This window comes from Lineus longissimus, chromosome 1 (genome assembly GCF_910592395.1).
Source record: "Lineus longissimus chromosome 1, tnLinLong1.2, whole genome shotgun sequence".
Lineage (NCBI taxonomy): Eukaryota > Metazoa > Nemertea > Pilidiophora > Heteronemertea > Lineidae > Lineus > Lineus longissimus.
In genome coordinates, this window is record NC_088308.1 from 21,566,616 (window position 1) to 21,590,429 (window position 23,814).

A 23,814-nucleotide genomic window follows, 5' to 3' on the forward strand; every position below is an offset into this window, starting at 1 on the left:
GCACACTATACTAGTCACCCGCCCTGCTGTTATGATGTTAATCAAGTCTTATTTATGTCTTACTCCTTGCAATGTTCGCAGTTATGCATTCTCTCAACATTATTCAGACATTAATCTATATCTTTTTTATTTAAGTCATAAAAAGGACAACACTGCTGTTAGGATACGCGCGTTTATTAGATTTTGGAACATACATGTAACTTACAATGTTAAACAAGACAACGTAAATATACACACAGTGAGATAAAAGTTAAAAGTCATTCTACGTCGGATCGGAATTTATCAGCGTCCCTGAAGAAGTGATATCACTTCTTCAGTGGTCACTTCTTCAGTGACGCTGATAAATTCCGATCCCTTCAACTACGTTTTGTAGCAATGCAGGAGTTTATTTTGGCATACCATGAGCAAAGATTGCTCTGGTTCTTGATGAAGGACTTACTTGTCGTTCCTTTAGTGAGTTAACAGCCTTGAAATTACTACACGAACTTAAGCATAGGTAGGGCGACAACCGGGAGAGTGAACGAAAATTGCAAATCCTGTATCAAAAAAGCCATTTAAAGGTCAAGGTGGCGGCATCCTGTCTTCACCATTCTGATGGAAGGGCAAGACAATCATGAGCAGTCGTTAATACCTCATAGGGTACAAGGGGTTATTTGTATAAAAATTTTTGTTGTAGGGCTTGTTTGCACCGCGTTGGTACAATGGATCCCTGTCAAGAGCAGGGACAGAGCCGGAGAAGCCGGGGGCTGGTGAGGTCTTGAAGCGACCATTCTTGTCCCCGGGATCTTCCCAATATCCCGACCAGGAATGCCTCCGGTTCCTATGCTGCTGCCCAAGGTCCGGTTCGTTCCGCCTGACATCGCCCTGCCTGTTGTCTATGGCTCCCCCGAAGATCACTGTCCCTGGAAAAGAAAAGGATAAGTGCATAGAGCCTAAAAGAAACATAACCCACTACACATCACATCGCATTCTGCGCCTCTCACTTCATCCTAAACAAGACCCTATAAAGAATAAGTGAAGCCCAGGGAGCGAAAAGAGTTTTTATGCTATTTCGCGGTCACCTTTTCAATATAAACTGTAGCAGTGTTGCTCTGACTCGGAAAATGTTTAACTAACCTCCAGCTTAAAAGCAAGCCATGAGAACCGCCTCGCTCGGGTCCTCTTGTACATGTATGGGTGTATATGTTGATAGATTATAGGACCTTTGACACGGTACCAAACCAAAACAGACCCAACCAGACCAGTCTCGCAATGACGTTAGTATTTACATCGAACCAGGCCAGACCAGACCAGACCAGATCACATTCGTGCACTTTTTCACGGCAGACCAATCTAGATCGATCTCCATCGATTAAGATCTGATTATTCCCGTAAAAACTGCCTTTACAAAATGCTATCATTCATATTCTCACCCTGCTCGCTTCCAAGCCACCTTTGATCCTGCTGTTTATTCGTCTCCTCTTTCTTCTCTTTCTTTGGCCATTTGGCAAGGAAAACCATGCAGATAATAATGACCACCAGGGTGGCGATCAGGGACGCAACCTGGCTCCCATAGGAGTACGAGTAGGAAGTAGAGGTGGCGTTTATAAGGAACTGCAAGAAAGATACATATCAAACACAAGGAAATGAAAAAGTTATGCAATGCTGATAATAATGAACACTTACAATTACACTGGAGTTGACCAGGTATGCAATCTTGGCCCCATCGGCACAGGTTGATATTCATGGTTGCCATTTATACCTCCAAGATTCCAGACATATCATATTATAAGATGATAACCCATTCATGGTTGCCATTGATAAGTACAATACTTGATACCTCCAAGATTTGAGACAAATCATCTTATAACATTTTAACCCGCAACTTTCTATATTGAAGTCTGCTCAGTGTCCTTCAAAATGAACCAAAGGATCAGATTGCTACTGCATTTCCGTTTGAATCGTTTACTTTTGTATTTAAAGAATGTGACGTCATTTTCGAGTTTTTTTGCCTTTGTGAACCATTGATCGACAAGGGTATCGGTAGATGTTTCAAATTATAGCACGACATACTTTCGTCCAAGACTTTTTAATGAAGCCATCCAATTCTGGGATTTCAGCCGAAACTTCTGCGACTGTGTAGAGGTGAAAGAGGGCGAGACTTGCGATACCAGCAAATTCTGTAATCAAAAACTGACAAATATAAATCAGTGGCCTAGACCAACGATATGACTTATGTAAAAGAAAAGAGGCTACAATAACTTGACATAACTGATAACTTAATATCAAGAAGGTCCTTTCATACAATGATGTAACTGTATTATAGAAATAACGGGCTGATTTCTTCTCAGTAGTAAAACACTATGGAGAGACTTTTTAATTTCCTTCTCTTAGTATGTTATACGGCCAATTTGTAACAATTTGTTAAATAGAACTAAATCCTTGCTTTTTGAAAAACCGTACCTCCGAGTATAAGTAACACAACGGCAACCACCATGGTTGGTTTACAGTTATTCAATGCTGCAGACATAGTTACCATCCAGCATCCGAGAAGAAGACATATAAGGTAGGCGATGTGAAGACATGCATTGGATTTCATCATGTCTGAAAAAAAAGATGGGCTAAGTGAGGAAACTAACCTAAACATGCCAGAACTGTATAAACATTGATGACCAGTAAGTGAGAGATTTCTAAACACCTTTACAGTTCCAATGAATGAACATTTGTGCCTAGGTATGAATTCAGCTTTTAGAGCAAGTGAAATGTTGAAACAAATTCGTTTCAGAAATGCTCAATCCAGCTTCGCCAAGAACACTCCTAGAAATATAGGGTTTTTCGGCTTTTAAAAATACGAAAGGATTTTTTCCGCCAACATAATGAATACACCCCGAAGATACCGAAAAATTCCATTTCGATGAGGTTCTTCAAACGCCCGGGGATCGAACTTCTAAAGAAAACTTCCATGTACACGTTATTTGAAGGCAATGTGCTTAGTTGTGTTTTTGTATGGCAATGGCCCTGGGCTTCTTTGTAAAGGACGATATATGATGTTGACGAGTTGATTCATACTGTGTCTGGACGGTGGCAAATATTGGCTGAGTGATGGCAACTGTTATCTAGAACATGGGTAGCCTTAAAGGGGAGGGAGTAAATATATATCGAGTGAAATGGCCTGATATTGTCAGGATGGTATACAGGTAGTATAGTAGACATTAATTTTGTCACTCGTGCTCACTCGCCTGTAATAGACTTGAAATTTCCAGATGGTTTATCACACTGCTTTTTCAAATTGTAGGTAATGGTGAAGTAGGGACTGCCTCCATTAGCACGGATAACTGAAAGAGAGTGCAAAGAAGTTGATTCAAGGGTACACGCTTTTTAAAATTGTAGATAATGATGAAGTTAAAACTCCCACCATTGACATTGATGAATGAAAAATGTTGAAAACAGGTTGATGTTAAATATTAAGGACATGGTGAAGAAATTATTACAAAGATACTGATTCCTGTAAGCACCTTTCCTCTTACGAGGGCTACAAGTGGCACCTTTAGGTTCTAAGAAGTGCCATAGCACCATCTAGCACCCTTATTTCTACATGGCCGCAGCTAGAGCGGGACGGTCAGCAAGAAAAGTTCGTTCTAAGAGTAATACTAATATGTTGGTGGTGAAATAACCAACAGAGAGAAACATTAGTATTTCATATTGATTATAATTTGGCCTTTGATACAATGGGCCATATAATTATGCTTTTACTAGTACATGTATATCTTACCTGGCGCTGTTGCGGTTGTTAGGTCCAACTTGTTCCAGAAGAGCCCCCTCTCCCTGGTGTGATACAGATAGGACGAACCTACATTGGCCTTGTATTCGGGGTCCGAGGCGTTGGCTCTCACGGTGTATTTGATCCAGGCTTGAGTAAAGAAAGATCCAAGTCCGAGAGCAATTGTTAAAAGAAGCAATGTCACTACAATATACAACCTTAAAGTGCTCATGGTCGATTATTTAGAATTTGATAATCTTGTATCACAATTATATCCTTTCCTAACTTGATAGTTCATCAAAGCAGTAGTCAGTGAAAACTCAAATGTATCAGGTCAACATACTTTACTAGTGGCTTCTTCACGGTCAACAGTGACGAGTCTTTTCTGGTTATACTTCGGGACGTCACCTATCTCAGTATGCATGGTATGTGTTTGAAAGGCCTGCATGCATGATTGACTTTCATCCTATCAAACGTTGCACAAATCCGCAGAAGTAATCGAATTAAAGACACAAAACTTTCATGAATTTTGTTTTATGACTAAAATGTTTCTCGTCTTTAGATTAATGATCAGATCTACTAAAAGGTCCACTGTCATGGGTTGACCATAGGCACCACCATTTTGGCTAGAACTTGAATTCTGAAAGAACTCTTTCGAAACGAAGTGAATGGTAATTTCAAGGGAAGAGTCTAGTCTCTCATGTTTTAAAACAGCATTCAATTCGTTTTGAAGGAGTTCTGATTGCTTTAGGATTTCAAGGTGCTGCCTTTGGTCAGCCCTTAAGTAGATTCGAACGAGTACATCCTTGCAGAGGTTAAAGGCTTACATGGGCTTAAATATCTCCCATATCCATTAGGCAAACTCTTTCGCTAAATCTTATCACGGAATTTAAAACTGGTATAAAATATCTTTAATTCGCTGTCTGAATTAGTGCATATCGCGAGAGTTCAATAGCAAATGTGAAGGGTTTTCTATATTACAATAGTGGGCTGAATCGATATAAGCATGTAAAGCTAATGTGAACCAAATCTTGTTGAACAAGAACGATCATCTGTAAAGGATTTCCGATGAACACACGCCCTTCGTACTACATAGTATTAGTGGATGACATACTTTGTCTACTACTTGTATGCCAGACATTGATATTGTGGGTGACGCATAAAAGCAGATAAACACCATTGTAAGCAGAGGGGCTTCTTTCATTGAGTCTACCGACCTCCCACACCCATAAAAGAAGAAAGAAACATACGCAAATTGCAAAGTAATGATAATGGTAATGGTCAATTCTCTTGGATTAGCAATATTCTTATGTTTACCTAATACGTAAGTTAGTTTTGGTGTCAAATAACTATATTTGAATCATATTAGTTCGTCACGTTATGCACTAATAAACGAATTATTTAATGTGAGGATGTGTATTTTGTCTATTGGACAATTACGTTTTTAGAACTGACATTGCGATAATTGCAGCTAGTAATCCTTAAGCTGCGTCGTATGGTATATAGATCTTCAAAGGAATCGTCTTCCCTTCTCGAGTTCAAGGATTTAACCATGCAAAATATAACAATGGAGAACTTCTTGATACAAAGGTATTTATTGAGGCGTCTGTAACAGAAATCATGCTATATACTATTTGTACATGCAGTAGGATTGGTGAATGTAACATACTGATGAAATATATAAAGACAATCAAAGCCAAGGTTCAAATTAAAATACTTCACCACCTCATACAACCATAATTAACAATAAAGCGGTAAAATCCCGTGTATGCTGAAGCACGGACACAAGATTAATTTACTGTCCATGGCTAATTGACGTATTCTGGTAATGCGGGGGGGGGTAATGTATCCCATTATAAGGTATCGAAATGTGCAGAAATCGTGTATGTACATGTGCCGATGGTAAAAGCGCTTGAATCTCAACATTCTGCACAAGAAACATGAATAAAACTATGTCAAATCTATATTAATTTTCTTAACAGAACCCGCGTTGAACAGCTTAGTTGAATACCTCTCTATCACAGAGAGGATTGCCTACGTTGCTCCATCTATTATTTTGCGCAAGGAAGAAAACCTTTTTCTTGATGGAAATCGCATGGTCGACATATCATTTTCATCCGAAACCTACATGAAAGATGGCGCCTTCGATTTCAGAGGCTATTTCCTCAATGCCAAACTCCCAAAACCATAATACGTTCAACTGAAACTAACACTAAAAGGGACAACAATATGGCGATCCGAACAAGTCTTCGCCGAGGCATCCATATCAATATTTGAACTCATCTTTTATTTCCGGTACAAAATACAATCAAAGTGTCACGTACAAACAACGAAAACATGTTCAACTGTACCCCCACAAACACAAATGTCGTAAGCAGTTTCATAAAGAAGCGAAAGTTGAAGATATAACCATTAAATCCATCGTAGTTGGCGCAGTGACAACCACAGCCTTGATTAAGTCGAAATGACGACTTGTGATCGGACAGTATGCGACAGGAGAGCCTCTATTGCTGCTATAGGAAGCAAGGAGTGGTGTAATTCCAATCGAGTGTTCATTGACCTTATTTCTTTTCTTCCACATCCTTAGCCCAAACCTGGTCAATCAGGAATTCAAAATATCAATCGATTCCGTTGAAACGACCCAGCACATCTCAGGTTGGTATTATATCAGTTGCAAGATCAATGTCCTCTGCTTCCGAATGTTTCCAAAAGAGGTCGCCAAACCTCCATTCAAAGGTGCTGCCCCCTGGAAGCAGTTTGTAACCAGTCCTTATCTCGTATGGTGAATAGCCTAAATCAACCATAAAATTCGTCAATTCCTTCATTGCTTTTGTCGTGCATGCTGTATATAGTTTGTACTTTTGTGAGAACATCTTCTGCCATTCCATAAGCACGTAAGGAACGTGGATTTTTGCGAGAAACTTCTTTGCTCTGCCCATCCCTCGACATTCGTAACCCTCTGCAACAAGAAAAAGCAAAATCAGAAAATGACTAGCATGCACCACACGGAAGACAATTTTTCTAAAAGTGCGTTGTCCAAAGCAAGGCAGGAAAGGCAACCCACTCCTTAAAGTCATTCCTTTGCAGGACCTTTGCAGGACCTAATGATTAACCTATGAGAGTGGTTTACCACTCTTTCAGAACGTACGAAGACTATTTACATTAAGCGCTTTATTTCTTTATGTCTAGACGACTGATCAATGCCAATAACTCATAGAATTCACCGGGTGGTTGCCAGGTCGTCGGTTGCATGATAGAAATGTGAACAGCGTTTGCGTACAAATACTGTACCTAAATTTCTGCCAGACTCGGTTAAAAAGCAAGATTACGGCAAGATGGAATCAATAAATAGATGATAAGACGGTTCAGCTTCGTCAGCTTACTGCAGAAAAAAATCACAGCAACAAGCCTCGTAGATGTAAAAAATCACTCAAACGCTCCACACCTCACATATTTTAGTGCTTTTAACTACAAATGATGGTTGACTAGGAGCATGATATCTTTTCTATTGATATCACGTCACTAATTTGTCCATGCTGATAGTTACGAGTCTGTAGCTACTTCTCTGTGCAAGTGAAGCCTTCACTTGCACAGAGAAGTAGCGGCATACATGTAAAAAACAATTGCTTTGTATAAGACAGATGATTACCTATGTCCAACTTTATCACGGCGACATGATTATCGACAACTTGTAACAAGTCATCCAGAGTGATTGTACTGATCCGATTTTTGTTGCTCGGTGAATCAGGTATTCTGACGGATATGCCTCCCTTATTATCGTTGTTATCTTTCAAAGTCACCGAGGTGTGTTTATCAGATATAGCGTTGTAAACCAATGTGAGGCGGTCTGTTAAACCACCAACCTCAGCGCCGCGGTGAAAGTGCAACACACTTCGATTATACGGTTCGATAGCTACGACATCATGACCCATTTTTGCTGCAAGGAAAGAGAAGTAGCCGATATTGGCGCCGATGTCGATCAAGGTTGCTTGAGGATATTTCCTCAGTACTGCTTGAAGTCCCCTCGTCATATACGGTTCCCATATTCCATTGGATAGCAAGGCCGCGGAGATAAACTTATCTTCAACTGGGTTGTAAACACAGATCGGGAAAGATGGGACGGTACCGCTCTTGACGCATTTGTAGACGTCACTTGAATTTGCGGCTTTTGATAGATTATACAAGTGTAGATGTTTCGGGTGCCTTCGCCTGTATTCCTTTATGTTTGATAGTCGTCTGTATGAAGGCTGCCACCGATATGGAAGGCCAGACCACGTCGGGCTTTCATCGTATGCGCTGTCGTCCTCATCTTCGTCTGTGGATGTGACGACCAGTAACAACTTGCTGCCGACATACATGAAGATGACTGCTAGGAGCCCTGAAGAGACAAAATGTGATTTAGATATTAGATGCAAATTAGGTGACTTATTTTCCCCTAGAAAATGAGAGTAATGTAAGTATGCTACAGAAAAAAAGTCAATCATTCGGTAGATGTGGACAGGATGTAATTAATTTTCTTCTGTTTCAGTCCGCTATGAATGGCCTCCAGACAGATTTAAACCAACTCGGGGGGTCAAAAATAATTAAACAAATCATTTTATACCATGGAAAACGTCGTTTCTTCGTCTTCTCCTCAAATCCGTGTCCTCAACAAAAAGGAACATCCAAAAATGTTGATGGAAACTATATAGCCGAATCCGTCCCTCAAATTGCATGATTATCGCTTTTCATATTCATTGGCCGGGCTCTGTCTGTATTTTATCCCCAACGATTATATCGGCTTGCTGGGCTGCTGGTTTCTGATATCTCCCCTATTGATCCATCACGTCATTCCTAGTATTTACACATTTTAACGAGATCCGGTTTCAAGATTACCATAACCACAAAACAATTATCTTTTTTCGATTTATTCAACACGATTTCCTTTTACCGTGGTTTCATAGATGGAGTTTTTGGACAAAGTCAGATCATTTAACTGATCAGGAAATCATATTCTGTTCAAGATATGAGCAAAATCTTTGCGTGATATACGATCGGATATTAGGCAGGTTTCCCGGCATTTACAAAGAGGTACGGACGACGAAGTAGGAAGTACACGTATGTAAGTGTACTTCATGGGCGAATATTGTTCAAAAACATATAAAGCATAGAAGATTTTACGGGTGATGCGTGAATCAATAAGCAAACGACGACACAACAGACTATCTTATTTCGTACTTCGTCGTTCGTAGGGGTTGCGAAACCTGCTTAATGTGTTTGCTCAGCCGATGGTTCAGTTTTTGTTAGTTCTACCGAATGCCGATGGCACAGTCTCATGAGCGGACTCAGAAACAAATTTAAATTCATCTACAAAGTTTTTCTATCGAGATTAACTACTGACTGAACTCTGAGCAAATGACCATGAACCATGATGAAATATTTTTATACCCTACTAATTCGGGACTTCTGCCTATTAGGAGGATAGCCAGCGGCATTCTGGGGAAAACTGATTAGAATCTCGCGTTGCCGTACGAGATGATAAAAGCTTTGCTTGTAAAAAATGATATCGACTGTGCGTGTATGAGCCTTAGTCCAAGTTACTTATTAAAGCTTATCCTTAAAGCAGCACATGTACGTGATGGGTGGCAAATCATCAGGATGATGAAGAGGCTGATTTGCGTACTGAGTATGATTTAATGGTAACTGTTGAGAACCCATATACACTCTTGCTGGAATTGCTGGTATTGCTGGAAAAAGTAGACCACGCAATAAGGCACGGGTTCGTATACTATTGGATGAGCCATGATATGTACGGTAAATGTTACTTCATCCTGGACTACGTGTGATATCAACATTCTGGTGAAGAAATAAATTAAAAGGACTTGTGCTAACAAATACCACTTTGTTTTCTCGAATTATTAATTCTAATACACTATCATAACTAATTAATACTTCCAGCGGATTTTCCTCTTTTTTACAAGAAAAAATATGGTTTGCGCGTCCAGCGTTCTGATCAGCTTAAATCCCCTGGGGGCTGGTTGCAGTGAACCAACTATGAGGACACTCAACATTCAGTTCAAAGACTGATCGTATATTGTCAATTTGCGATGGTGCTGCCGGGCACATGGTTATTCGTTCGCCTCTATTGCGCGGATAATGGAATGCCACCGAGTATCAAATTGCAATGTTATTTTGCTAGAAGTTAGAAAAACTAACAATTGTCTAGTAGGAGATAAAACGAAAGAGATGCATTGATGGGTTCAGGCCATCGTTTTTCGTATGAATAGCTGCAATTTCGGTGTTGTATTCATCGTGTTTTAGCGGCAGCTGAGGCTCAGCGAGTTGCATTACTTCGATGATTTGAAGATAGGAGAATGTGCATATTGTCTGGAAGTGTAAATGTCATCGGTCATGTTTTCGCTTCTCTCGATCGGTATCAATAAAATGCAAGTAGAAAGATGCGCTTGAAGCCGCTTCGTACTAAAACGACAACGCGAACGCCTATCATATTCTTCAATCTCGTGGTCAGGAGGACGAACAATGGGATAGGCGTTCACATTGCCATTCCGGAGTTTTTTCGAAAACTCCCTAACTGACTGTCATAGACTCGTATTCAGATACATGCATCTCGGATACGTAATTTAAAGCCAAACATAGTATAGCGGTTATTTTATCATTATACATGCAGGCCTACGAAGCGGACTGTATTCCCGAAGTGTTTCTTCAATATAACCAGATTGACATATTGTACGTGCTGTTCAACAGTCTCATCCCCTCTGTCAAAGCAGTTAACAAAACATCTTCCTCAACATCTGCAAAAGGTTCCATTTGCAGGTAGAAAATTTTGCATTCATCCACATTCATTTTAAATCGGTTTGGTATAGCGCAAAAAATAATCAGACGCTACTCAAATAATCAGACGATATATACTAATTTCATTTCCGCTAAACGGAGCCGATGATATTCAATTCCATTTCCGGTAAACAGAGTTGACGTTATTCAATTACGTTTCAATACCTTTAAATCTCGGTTTCCAATCGTGACAAATCTCAAATAAGCATAACATTCTATCTACGATTTTCACAAAGCATTGAAATCGGCCGGAATGTTTAGTCATAGACGATTTCAACATTGGTGGTAACATTTCGATTTCCCACGGGTCCTATCCGGTTGAGCGTCAATCATCATGGTACGCAACCTTCCTCTGTCAAGTAAACACCGATAGCAAAGCCTTGTCCCGTTACCTAGTCGGATCTAAACAACCCAGACGGAAAATATCATTTTCCTGTTTGGTGAAGCTTTGGGAAGGCCAGACAGGTCGTACTCGGCCCCATACCATATCGTGTTCAACAAGGTGGGATAGGTGGGACTTGGTCGTCTGGAGAAAATTACACATCTTTTAGTTGTTGATCATTTGACGATATCCTTCCTCAGCAGGGAGTTTTGGTGACTTGAAAGGGAAGGTCCGTGTCGATTTCAAGGTCTAATAGATTAATGCGCCACAAAACAACCCCACGATAGTGATGAAAATGCCTTGGCTACTTTGCAGAGGTAACAAAGAGCAAGCAAATCCAAGAGATATATCAAATAACAGACTCCGATTGGAACAAATCAGGAATTGAAAGGAGTTTAAGGCAAAAAAAATCGGATATATCAATGGTTTTCTTTTCATTGTTTGTACAAGACCCGCCGTCTATATTGACTTATTCCTTTGTCTACATCCGTTATTCTGAAATGTCGATAATGCACACGTTTTTCAAATCAACGCGACGGAAAAGAAATCCCTTCGGCACTATACAGCAGTGTTCTTTGAGCAGACAGCTTGGGGATTTCTCTTAAGGTGCGTTGTTTTTACTTGATGGATTGTAGTACCTTAGGTAGTACCAATGACATATTGATGTATTGCCTATAGATTATCACCAGTACGGAGCCAAATCCATGTGGATAAAAAACGGAAATTATTTCCGTAATAGGCTAATGATTCATTGCCAGCGCGTCCACTTATGCCGCTGTCACTAACCAGAACGCAATACGACAGCGGGCAGCAAATTACAGCTGCGTCTATCGGTTCGCTGCGAAGGGTAATTAGGGGGTGTTCGGTGCTCTTACTGTGTTCGGTAACTCTGTACCATATCTTGGCCTCTGCATAGATCCTTCGGTACCACCGGCATCGTCATCTTCGATGGTGTCTTGGTTCACCGCAGGGCCCAAATCGTTGATTGGTAAAAACAATCCGTGTCCGGTAGGGCATCGTTTAAATGTTTCAGCCGTGTTTGTGTTCGCTACGTATTTTATTTTTAATGAATAAACGATTTTTAAAATAACGGAGCTTATACTATTATTCATGTACAGTTGAATATGAATGTATACACAAACACCAATCATTAAAAATAATGCAAATCGTGCCATGATTTTAAAGCAGCTCTTCAAATATCGTGTCTGCAGACGATTACAATGCATGTATATGAGTCGTCTCGTTTTGTGTCGTTATAGTTGACATGATGGAGGGGATAGCAAAGCAGTGTAGCGAAATTAGAGTTTACTATCAATTCCCGACGGTTTGAGGCCAGCAATCGGCCAAGATTCGATGATTAAATGTATATACTGTCAAAAGGATATTGCATTCAGAGACTGTGCAAATAAATTAAGGTTGCAGAGATGGATCTTCCTGTCATTGTTGTGGAATAAATTGGCAATTTTGGCTGCCTAGCTACTTGTACGTTTTTGGCTTTTGGGTTCTATGGATTTATGAATATTGATGAGGTTTTGTCTTGACCTAGACATTGAAATTTCTTTTGATGAAAATACATTTACAACGTTATAACGTTTGCGTTAGAAGTACGCAATTACCATGATGATTTATGAAGAAATTCCTCGCGTCCATGTTTACTCTGTTGCCAAAGGCGCTTGTGGTGTTCACCGATCCTCAGTTCCTTGGGAATGAAGCAGATGTTTCACAATTCAGCTCATAACAATTTAGATTGGCTCTGAATATCGTCAGCGTGTACATGTAATGCTGTTCGTTTTTAATCAGTCTTCTGAGAAGATAATATCTTTCCACATGTTCTGATGTCTGAAGGACTTCAACAGAAGTGGATTTAATCAATTTGGAAAAAATAATATCACTGACTTCCATGGCCGGGCTTGGGTGGCTTACTGTCTGTTTCAAATACAACGGGATTTTATAAGCACGCCCTACAGATTTGGCCATTGAAGGGAAACCCAAAGCCGTACAGACAGCAATTTCAAACCTTTTCAATGTCATAAAAAGCAGACTTTTTAAAAAAGATCTCAACATTTGAGAGAGCTTATCAACATCTCGTTTTCAGTGAGATTAATTTCTTTTACTGAAGAAAAAACAGCGGATAAGCAATCCTGACAACAATCTAATATAAATTGCTCACCCAGATTTAGGTCTTTCGAAGCTGTCGTCTGCTCGACCTCCGAGTAGCTCGACAAAGATATGGAACTATAGGAGATAAACTTTGGAATATAAAAACTGCTCAAATGAAAATGCTATTTTGAATATTGGGTTGCAGTGGTAATTCCTGAATTCGGTTAGTAATATTGGATTGTTGGAAACAGAGGATTAGTTTGTGGAAAGAGATTAAACTTTGCTGATAATAAGATATAATTTGCAGAGTATCGTAATAGCGCTTCTTCCAGATCTGTCAGCAGCGTTGACTTGCTTGAAGTTCATGCAATTATTATTCAACTATTCGAAACATTTCCCATAGGATGCTTGAAATAGGTGTCGCTCACATCAATAAGCGCGAACCTAAGAACCTGAATATATGCCCTTACACGTAAAGTATTAAGTTGGAGCCGAATGTCCTCTTTTAGAGCACGAATTATTGGTTTTATGTGGATACGGCACCAAATATGAGTGACAAGAGGACAACAAGGGAAAGCTTTTATAAAAAAGAAGCCGATGAAGAAGATTTAGTTGGACAGTCATGTTCTTGATAATGTTCCGTTCACTGATTCAGAAGTGGATGTTTCCTGGACGAAGCAACGTGATATTCAGTTCTTTACATGTAGCTATCAAATCTTGACCACCAAGGTTTTTGTATATCTTCAGAATGACCAGATATAAAACCCTGGTGAGTCAGAATGGCAGTATATAACTCCTCACTTATGTTGCTTGATTCACTTCTGGCCGCAACCAAGCAACAAATAAAAGCAAAAACTACCAGGAGAACAACTGTACGTAATGAAAAAGGCTCGACAGTGTACTTTCGGCTCGCTAATGAAAAAGACTCGACAGACGTCAACCTAACTTCTCTCATACTAAATCAACTGCTTTAACTCAGGGCTTTTCGATTAGTTAAGATCGATGAATTACTGGCTGTTAAGATTCGCATCTTTTATACACTGACTAACATAAAGATAACGTTTTTGGCACTAATCATGTCAGTCATGGTGGCTTTGCACTAAAGTTCGAGTGGATTATCTTGGAGTCAAGTCTGCAGGTAATCGAAATATGTCAATACGTCAATACATCATGACTTTCCTTATTCATGCCCTCAACACCAATAACATGGCACTGCTGTTTTTGTCAAATGGATCCCTCTTCACTCAAAGTCATCATACAATGCTTTTTATTCATTAACAAGAAAGTTTTCATCTTCAAAAATGGATGTAATCGAGAGAAATTTTTTCTCGTATACATGTACTACAGTATCGGAACATACAGTAATAACAGTAAAACCTGGGGCTCTTATTGCAACTTGTATGAGAAACATTTTACAACTCCGGAGGCATGAATAACTGTGACCTATTGGAGCCTGCAGTGAATTGCTTAGCCATCTCATAATGCAACCTATACATTCATCGATAGCCTTACGTAAGGTGCTATTCAATATCAGTCAGATATAAAAATAGGCCTACTGTTCTTATTTTTATCTGTGACTTTCCAAGATAATTATTTAGGAGTCCCTGTTCTTCATTTTAGTTTCAAGCATTTTGGTCACAGTCTCTGGCACTTGATCGGCTGTGGTTCGTTCGCCTTGCAACACCTAATATTCCAGTGACCATTGCAAGACAATTTAGGAAGGCAACTAATCATTTTTAAATGAATAAAAAAATATCGCAAATTAATGTGAGTAATAAAAACGATATTCGTAACATTCGTGTTCGTTCATAATAGATAGCGGTAATCAACATAATATAGTTTTTGTCTGAGGATTGAGTCCAACACCGTCCAATTAGAATTAAATCGGGTATTTGGTTCCATGCCAATAAAAAGTTACCAAATACCCAAAAGGTCAACTAACCAACCGACTCATGGTACATTCTACTTCAATCTTAGATTTCATTTCCTTGGTTTTCATTAAACCCATTCAAGTGGAAGTTTAGTGGAATAGCAGGGATCAATCAGACGCCTGGGTGTTCAAAACGTACATGTCTTGATGAATTCGCTCGCTGAACTCAATTTACATCATTTTGCATACGTCCGGTCGATCAAGAATTTAAAGATCTAAGAATTATAGTTGAATTGAAAGAGTAGATGGCAGACTTTAGTTATGGACACAGAGTCAAGTTTGCACAACCTCTTCCTGTAAAGATTCTTTCGTTCAGAACGGAATTTTTAACTTGATGACATCTTTTTTGATCCCCGTATAAAATTCACTATGACGTCATACGTCATCAGAATGAGATTCAGGATAGCTAGATGACGCCCTCGGTGATATGGATGCCATTTCGAGGAAATCCTACCTCGAACGGAGCACAACCGAGGAATGCCCTCGGGAAATGTTGTGCGACTGGGTGCTACAACATGTACAACAAATCTTCGGATAATTTCAGATCGCGCGGGCATGATCCGCTGGCTGTCTTCACGTGGCCCGAGCAGTGATTGTAGTGTGGTGATTGGCAGTGTCCTTGACAGCCGCCAAGGACACTGCAAATGAAGACGATGTGATGTTTGCCGCAATAATTCGAATAACTGTCCCATATAATGAGACCTTAAATGCATCACAACAATCAAGAGATGCATCACTCTGATCCATCTTCATAAGGGTTTCTACTCCACACCCTCTTCCCCTATTTGTCGCCTGTCCGTACCCGGGGCGGACTGTGCACCTTGGGGAGTGTTTATGTGTTCGGATCAGATCAATTCATAAGCATCATTCGCCTGGCTATATGCATGCACGCACGTGTGGCGGTAGTCACGACAGATCGATATCACCAAAGGTAACCCCGAGCAGACACAGCTGAAGGCTACTGCCATAACACAGACCGCTGATTAGAAACCACTAGAATCCTTGGTGGTAGTCTCGGAAGATTTTTTCAACGTTTTCACCACCTTTGTTTTTTAAACCCCGCCGGAAGTGTAGAGATGCGTTAACCCATGATATCCAAAAAAACAAGCGAAGTTATAATTTTCAACAGTTTTTTTAAGGCTATAATTACATTTGTACGTATCAAACCCCATAATTACCACAACAACGAGCAATACAAGAGAAATTGTAAGAACGGGAGTGAGTTTTTTTTTAAAAAGAGCTGTACATCAGTGAGCTACTTAGAAAAGTAGCTCCGCATCACAATAAAGCAACTCTAATTCATTGGTGATGCCATTCGTTATATTGTGGAGAATGCTAGCGTAATCACCATAGAATTTGTGCTCATTCTCGACAAATTCGAATCACTCCGCGGTTGGAGTGCCGGTGTAAAAGTAAAAAGTGTCCCCCTAGAAAAAGTGTCCGGGCCTATTGTATTCTGACAGATTATGGCATATGGTTCTATCGAGGCAATGACCGTCAATAGCTCAGCGCATAATAGAATCCTTTGTTCCCGGACATTTTATCCTAGGACATTTTAAACTTCTACACCGGCCCATAACGTGCTCTCTAACTACTGACAGAGCACAATACCTTTCTCAGCAGGCTTCCTCATAACGTCAATATTGCCTAATAGAAACCAAGTCTCCAACGCGACGGCAATTTTGAACATCCACCATCAAAGAATATGCTTTTTGTTGTATCATCTGTGATTGATGTCTTCAATAACGAAACATGGGAAGTGGTCCAACAGTCGCGATTCATTTGCATTTGTAGCTTGGTGTGTATAAGTGGCTTTTAGTGTAAGCAATTCGCTTAGCCATTGAAACCGAACAAAGAAGAATTGACGTTGCTGGTCATTTTTAGAATGTCATCGAGTGACGCCCTCATACTGACGAAGACCGGAGAAAGGCGAATTCACATCTGACGAAATTCTATCATGATAAAGGAATAAACAAAAAGGTCTCACTAAAGATAATCTCAATAAAGGCATAATTTTCACCTTCTGAAGAAGATATGTATTCAGAACAACCAGGTACACGGTGATCACATCACGAAGATGTTGCGTGCGTGCATGGTTATCGAAAACAGAGTCTTTCAATAAACTGCTCACAACATAACATTTGGTTAGAAGCCATTAGCGTCTTTATCATCATTTCATTATTTTGATAATAATCAAATATGTTTTCTTTACTGATACCATCAAGAGCTTTGATCACCTGTTACAGTAAACTTACACATCGTCTACCCCCATCTAATTTGCTTGAACTTGCAAGCAGTCAGCGATTGAATGGATACAACAGAAAGTTTGGTAATGAATTATCCAAGGTGTAAATTTGAATATTTTGGGAGCTTTGATCTGATCAGACCAGTGTTATGAATTGGCGGAGGTCTATGAAATGTATGGCACGTTGTAATTCATGATACATTTACCTCGAATCCAAGAAAGACGATGTTGAGTCTGTTTAATGTTTACATCAACAACGGTGTTTATTTTAAACAGATAAAGCATTCCGTTGGTATATACCGTCTTCTCAAAAGTACTATGAACCGCAAAACTTTCGTGAGCGTTTTTTCACGAAAATGCTTTTTTCCTTCAAAAAACGGAAATCCACTTAAGTTAAAGTCGTGAAATTAAAGAAGAAATTTTCGCGTATCGAAAAAAATGCGCTGTAATTTTTTTATTTATTTATTTGTGGTTTTCAGTACTATATCACTGATGCAATTGGGAGCTTCGATCTGATGACCTGCAAATGAAGGGTAACGAACTGAAGAATATATAATTTTGAAGTCGAATCCACATTGTGTTTTATGATCGGCTCTGAAAGTAATTCTGAGATTGCTATAAATTGTTTATATCAAAATAACTGATAACAGGTTTACTGGATGCCTGTTGTGGGTAACCTTACGTCTCAGCAGAGATTGTAACGGTCTTAACATAATGTTAACGCTCTTTTATATATTATAGTTCAATATGTATGTGGTAGCGGATCATATCTTTGAGACGAACCCGTTCATTTTTCGTGATGAAGACCAATCTTAATACGAATTAGTGTTCTACCATGCAGAAGACTCGGTCGCTTGTTCCATGATTTCCATAGTGTCGCCGCTGGTCTATGTAACGACTAATTAGGGGTGTCTAAGTATCTTTTACATGTGGTAGGTTGGGGAATGGCTGGGAACCCCTTATGTTACTGTGGTGATGCTACATGACTCTTGGGTAGCGGGAGAAATAATGACTTTCGAAGAAAATGATTCTACTTTTAGTTGCGGTGAACTGGTCACTCGGCATGTTTGACACGGGCCATGCAGTGGAAACCCTTTAATGAGAGGACAGCAAACCATTGAGGGAGAACTATTCCTTCTGTCATTGAGGTGCTTTCACTGAAAATTTGTGGTCGTTCGATGCAGTTTCTTTTGCTTCCTGTGAATTTTAACCGAGAAAGATGAGATCACATTGGCAATAACAAGACAGTTGTATGAACTCATTTCACGTTCGGTTTATGAAAATAAACTCACACACTAGTCTTTCAGAACATTTCGCACACTCGGCCCCCGGCCTGACCGTTCCTTGGGAAAACATGCTCGGCGCGGAACATGTTCGAACCTCCCATCCATATACACCACCATCTGGTTAGCAGGCTCTCATCTGGAAACTGATTTCCAGAATATCTCATATATTCGCCATCTTTTCACTTAACCATGGAAGGAAGCTTCGGCTCATGATGTAGGCCCTGGCTTGATAGAGAGCTCAACATTATCTTTCGACTGTGAATCGGTAGGCCTTCGCAAAATATCGTTAATAGGTCTACTTTTTCTGCGAATGAATCACCTCGGCTCTGGGATAATTCCTTAAATCTGTAGATTTTATCGGTTGGAAAGTAGTTGCATTACCTCTTAACTCCAGCAACATTTTCTGCAACAACACTGTTGTGAGGAGTGTAAAGCCTATAAATCCTTCTCAGAAATGATGAACCAAAACTCATGTAAATCGTCATTCTGCGCCAAAGAAGGAGGGAAGCGAGTGACGATACCACTCCGCTGACACCAGCAACATTTTTAAAGTGTTATTGGAAGCACTCGATGCTGCTTGTTGAGAGAACCTCTGGCCAGTCGATGGCCTTGGCAGGAAGTGATCATCGTGTACCAGCTGATCACTATGACTATGGGGTATTTTTGACAGCAAATCGAAGTCATGGTATCTCTCTTTCCTTCATGTTTCATCAAGAATGACGTCACTGAACCGTATTGACGTCACGACGCCTAGTTACACGATCGTCGAACCGCGTTGTCACGAAAAAAATTTGAACGATGGTTCTGACAACAGACATATGGCGATTCCTTGGCATTCCATACAAAAACATCGCAAAAATTATGATTTGGAATTTATCTGGCCGAGCTAGTGGTAAAGCACGGCAGAATGCATTCTGCAATGTGGTGGATTCGACTAAGCCAGAGCTGATTTACTACCGCGAGGCCCCATCGCCCTTCCTCAAATTCCTTGCCGGGAATTACGACAGATTCGGAACGAGAGAATCCGGTGTAATATACGACAAGAACAAGGTGTGGTGCAAAGACATAACATACGGCAGTCAATACGTGAGTCGACTTCTAGAGCAGCTCAGGGTAGCTTACAGCATCGAGATAGGCCACGAGTACGTGCAGAAGACCAGGGTAGCACTATTCGCGCCCAAGAACTCACCGCACGCCCAATTTGCTCTGTTGCTATGGCACGGTAAGACAAATGAACCGATCACCCGACAAGATCAGATAAAGGAGCTATTCATCGTTTCGGGGTATCTATCGAAATTACTCCTCGACCTTCCTGTCCTCATCTGCGGTAATTTCGCTTTCGATACGTTGGGTTTCGGGACGGACTTCCATGCACGCTGGACAATACATAAGTATGAACCACCGGGCAATGTTGATGTTGACCGGATAATGCATACGTTCGTAACCCTGGGGGACATTCAACTGACCAATATCTTCCATGCCCAGACAGTCAATAGGGTCAGAGCTGAAGGTTATGTGATAGACGGGATGACGGCATCGCATTTTGACCATGAACCAGTGTTTGCCAACATCATTGTCAATGACCCAACTTACGGAAAGCAGGGCGGGGACCCAGTTCGGCCGGTTTATAGCTACTAAATATTGCTTTTTTCAAATACTGATTTTTTTTCAACATTCTTCGCCGTCAACGGTCATTCGTAACCATTAGAAGCCATTGTTTATATACCCTGAACAAAATACATGTATTGTCAATACGGCAGCAATGAACGTATCAACCGCTCACACTAAGGTCTTAACGGCCGGCCGTTCATTTAGTACGATCTCGTTCCCAATTTTCAGTTTTCAGCACCCCCCTCCTCCCGCAATGCAACTGCTTGACCGAGATTCTCCTGCATCGACATATGAGAATAGTCTTCACAATTATCTTTTTTTAAAGAAATTGATTATTCGATCGATATCACGTTGAATTATCATAATCCTGAACGGTGTGAGTGGGGCTCTGATTTATTACAGGATTATTGGCACTGTTTGGCTTTTGAGCAAGATTAACTTAATCTTGCCTACTTAGTTGCTGCCTACAGATACTCTTGTTTGGAACAACCATACCCATAGGCAACAACATTTTAATCGATGGGAATCTTTCGAATCGCTTTGCTCAGTTCTACACCCACAAATTTCGATCAAGAACAGTTTTACAATAACTAATTAATTAAAATCCAAGTTTATCTAGTTCAAACTAATCTAGTTCAAACCCACCTTGGTTATAATTATTTCAATGGATTGAAAAGCAATAATAGAGGCGAATAAATAGTAACAGATGTGAAAACTAAATATGCTTTGGGAGGAAAACCGATATTGTTTTTCATGGCCCCATGACAATGCCGTTTATCATCATTTTTATATAAAGAACTTGGTGAAGGGGTTATAAAGGATTAGTGCAAAGTTGATTGTCATATTCGAACTTGCATGCAAAAGTAATAGACTGCGCACATTGAGTGAGAGTACACTATGCATAATTAAAGGAGTCATGCCGAATTATTGGTTTTCTCACCAAACACCTCAAGGTTGAGTATGTACTGATTATAATTTTCAACTTTGCCGTTATGTATACAGATTGACAAATACATTAAACCAGGTTTCAGCAAAGTAGCATGCATGATAACTGCAATACGGCATTGTGTATAGCTGCATTTCTATTTTCCTGACCCACATACAAACGGCGCATCCCTTCAATAGGTATAATTTTTCAAAGGTATCTGTTGATTCCATTGGAAATTTCTCACAGCAATATATCAAACACAGCTGTGGTCAATATGACTGTAGGCCTACCTATCACATATAATTTCTCTTCTATTTGCCATACATGTTGGCGACAAACAAAGCAAATGGCTTTGACATTCGACACGGCTAGGTCAAAAGGCCGGCCCAGCTGTAGGCCCTTGATCGACACCACTGGTACTCAACCCAGTCAACGCTTCACCGTTTAGATTATCTTCAGGCCAGTCTGTTCTTCAAAAGATAAAAACATCGGACAGAAAGTCCACCACGTAGTTCTACGCATCGCAAGTTCCAATGAACGTGATGCGGTGTAACAGTAGGCTGATTATTGTAAAGTTGAAACTGTCTAAACCTCGTTAAAAAAGGGAGGCAATAGGCAGTAGTCGTGTAGGTCAGATGATAAAAGATAACGAGGTCGCCGATAGGGGCCTCTCCTACGTCACAGTACATCATCATCATGATACGGTTTGTGTTCCGGCGGTTTTGTCACCGCCATACTGGTTTTTTACTCACGCGAGGTGGCATCAACCCTTGTCCTGGGGCTAATTTACTGCTGAATCAAACACGATCCAGTCCCCCTGCATGCGAATATTAGTCACCTGAAGACTACCAATTTAACCCCTTAGCTCTTGCCAACGGTCCCTTTAAGATTGCACAGTACACTGTAAACTGTGATTCATTTTAATCAAGGTAGTTTATACGAGACCGGGTTGTGTTCGATTCAGTGAGGAATACATTTCTCAGTGCAGAAACGTAAATATTTTGATGTTGGCCCGCCTGTGAAATAGGAGATACCCCTATAGGCGACTTTGAGTAACTTAATCTGACCTATACCTGGCTCCTGCCTAATCTCACTTTATTTTTTGCACTTTTATTCTAAAAAAGTCAGGAAAATTTTTTATTGTGGCACCTGGCTCTTATTTGCATATTCCGTGATCTACAAGTTTTAAATCAAACTGATACAGTTTAACTTATGACGTGATCAATAATGGAGGAGTTGTATAGTATTTTTTCCTATTTCCTGTCGTCAGAAAATTCGTCCGGTACACAACATGACTTCAGGACATGTCCCTCTTTCAATACACACTCAGGTGATGTCCCTATTCTCTCCAGAGCATGAAAGAAATCCCCTGAATCACTGTTAATATCATTTGGAACATACTGTATACATTACACATTCAAAATTATCTAAAAAAAGATGGTGAAGAGAGGTTTTTACTTTTACCTAATGGCCTTATACGTGAAATGTATGAAACACACTCGCAAAAGGCAAAACACAGACTATAATGATACATGTATATGAAACGTACATGTACGGAACATTTGTAAAAAAAACACTCGAAATACTTACCTAACTTAAAAATCTGTAATGTCCTCTTTTGCATGTTAAAACCAACATGTTGATGTTATGTCCACTTCATATAGGTTCCATGATAATCGATTATTGGAATTAGAAATATAGTGAAATACTGATCAATATAGAGCATACAGAGCTTATAATCCACACTGGGAGAGTGGGGAGGAACTCCTCTGGTTTGCTCGCACATGGCTCGCAAATGAATCGAAGCCAAGCTCATTGGCTGCCGGATCAGATCGGGGAGCATCTCCATGATTCAGAAACTTCGCTTCGGTTACTTCTCGGTTGCCGGAATCAAGCGCATTCAGACAATATTTTTTTCGCTCGTCATTGTTTATGCAAACGTGACGCAGCTGAATTTACGGAAACCTTTGGAAACATAAAAAACCTTAAAGAAGGCTACATAAGCTCATATCTCGAAACTTCACAATGTTAATCGGGAAGGCGGGCGGCCCTTCGTGCATTTTCATACCTCTCCGCAGCCATTTACTTAAGCATTTTCACCCTGGAGAATCATCTCCCCAGATTGCCTTATACAGGAGAGTTCATTTTACAGCTGAAGGTGTGACACTAGCTTGTCGTAAAGATTTATTTGTTCTGGTTTCACTCCTCGATTAGCAAGAAGCACGAGAATACGACTCCGCGTGATTACGCCCGACCCTCATCAGCTTCCCAAAGAATAGTGTCACAGCGGCGCGTTATTGCAGATTAGGTGGAAATTAGAGAGATGTTCACGTCTGATTGAGAATAAAATTGACTGCGAATGTTTGGTCTCCAGCAATGAGAAACAGTGACAGGAGAGTTCATTTCCTATCGTCATCCAAAATTGAATTGAGATGTTAAAGGCGTCTGAACGTCAGTTAAACATTATTTCGACAATCTGAGTTTTAAGACAGGATAATATTTTATCTAACGGATAGACCAACATGTATGACCCGATCAGATTATCACTCAATGTTTCAAAACTCGGTCTGTAATAATAACTTGCTTCACTTTATACAATGTATTATCTGACATCCTTCACCTATGGCAAGCCAAATCGGAATTTATTCAAGACTTTAGAATTACCATTCAAGAAGTTAAATATAAGTTCAAGAAGGAAATATATGTTCAAGACTAAAATATGTTCAACCTTAAATCAAATGTTTTCAACCTTGAATAAAATA

At 40.0% G+C, this 23,814-nt stretch overlaps 2 protein-coding genes across 2 annotated transcripts; both read right to left on the minus strand.

The window, feature by feature from the left end:
- Positions 1-158: 158 nt before the first annotated feature.
- LOC135497119 (uncharacterized) lies at positions 159-4,339 on the minus strand. The gene is made up of 6 exons (XM_064786877.1): positions 3,752-4,339; positions 3,219-3,314; positions 2,443-2,583; positions 2,053-2,159; positions 1,413-1,593; positions 159-902 (listed from the first exon to the last, which is right to left on the minus strand). The coding sequence occupies exons 1-6, from the start codon at positions 3,969-3,971 to the stop codon at positions 625-627; spliced, it is 1,023 nt and encodes a 340-aa protein (XP_064642947.1). The 5' UTR covers positions 3,972-4,339; the 3' UTR covers positions 159-624.
- Positions 4,340-5,398: 1,059 nt separating this feature from the next.
- Positions 5,399-22,827, minus strand: LOC135497200 (uncharacterized). The gene is made up of 3 exons (XM_064786984.1): positions 22,643-22,827; positions 7,389-8,117; positions 5,399-6,698 (listed from the first exon to the last, which is right to left on the minus strand). Exons 1-3 carry the CDS (start codon positions 22,674-22,676, stop codon positions 6,391-6,393), a joined length of 1,071 nt encoding a protein of 356 aa, XP_064643054.1. The 5' UTR covers positions 22,677-22,827; the 3' UTR covers positions 5,399-6,390.
- Positions 22,828-23,814: the final 987 nt, after the last annotated feature.

Bases quoted from the DNA above. Each gene is read 5' to 3' on its own strand.
- LOC135497200 (XM_064786984.1), bottom strand. From the start codon at position 22,676: ATGCAAAAGAGGACATTACAGATTTTTAAGTTAG. The intron at 8,118-22,642 runs GTAAGTATTTCG...TTGTCTCTTCAG, and splicing joins ATTACAGATTTTTAAGTTAG to GGCTCCTAGCAGTCATCTTC. The intron at 6,699-7,388 runs GTAATCATCTGT...TTCTTGTTGCAG, and splicing joins CGTGATAAAGTTGGACATAG to AGGGTTACGAATGTCGAGGG.
- LOC135497119 (XM_064786877.1), bottom strand. From the start codon at position 3,971: ATGAGCACTTTAAGGTTGTATATTGTAGTGACATTGCTTCTTTTAACA. The intron at 3,315-3,751 runs GTAAGATATACA...ACTCTCTTTCAG, and splicing joins AACAACCGCAACAGCGCCAG to TTATCCGTGCTAATGGAGGC. The intron at 1,594-2,052 runs GTATGTCGTGCT...TCTTTCTTGCAG, and splicing joins TTAAAAAGTCTTGGACGAAA to TTCCTTATAAACGCCACCTC.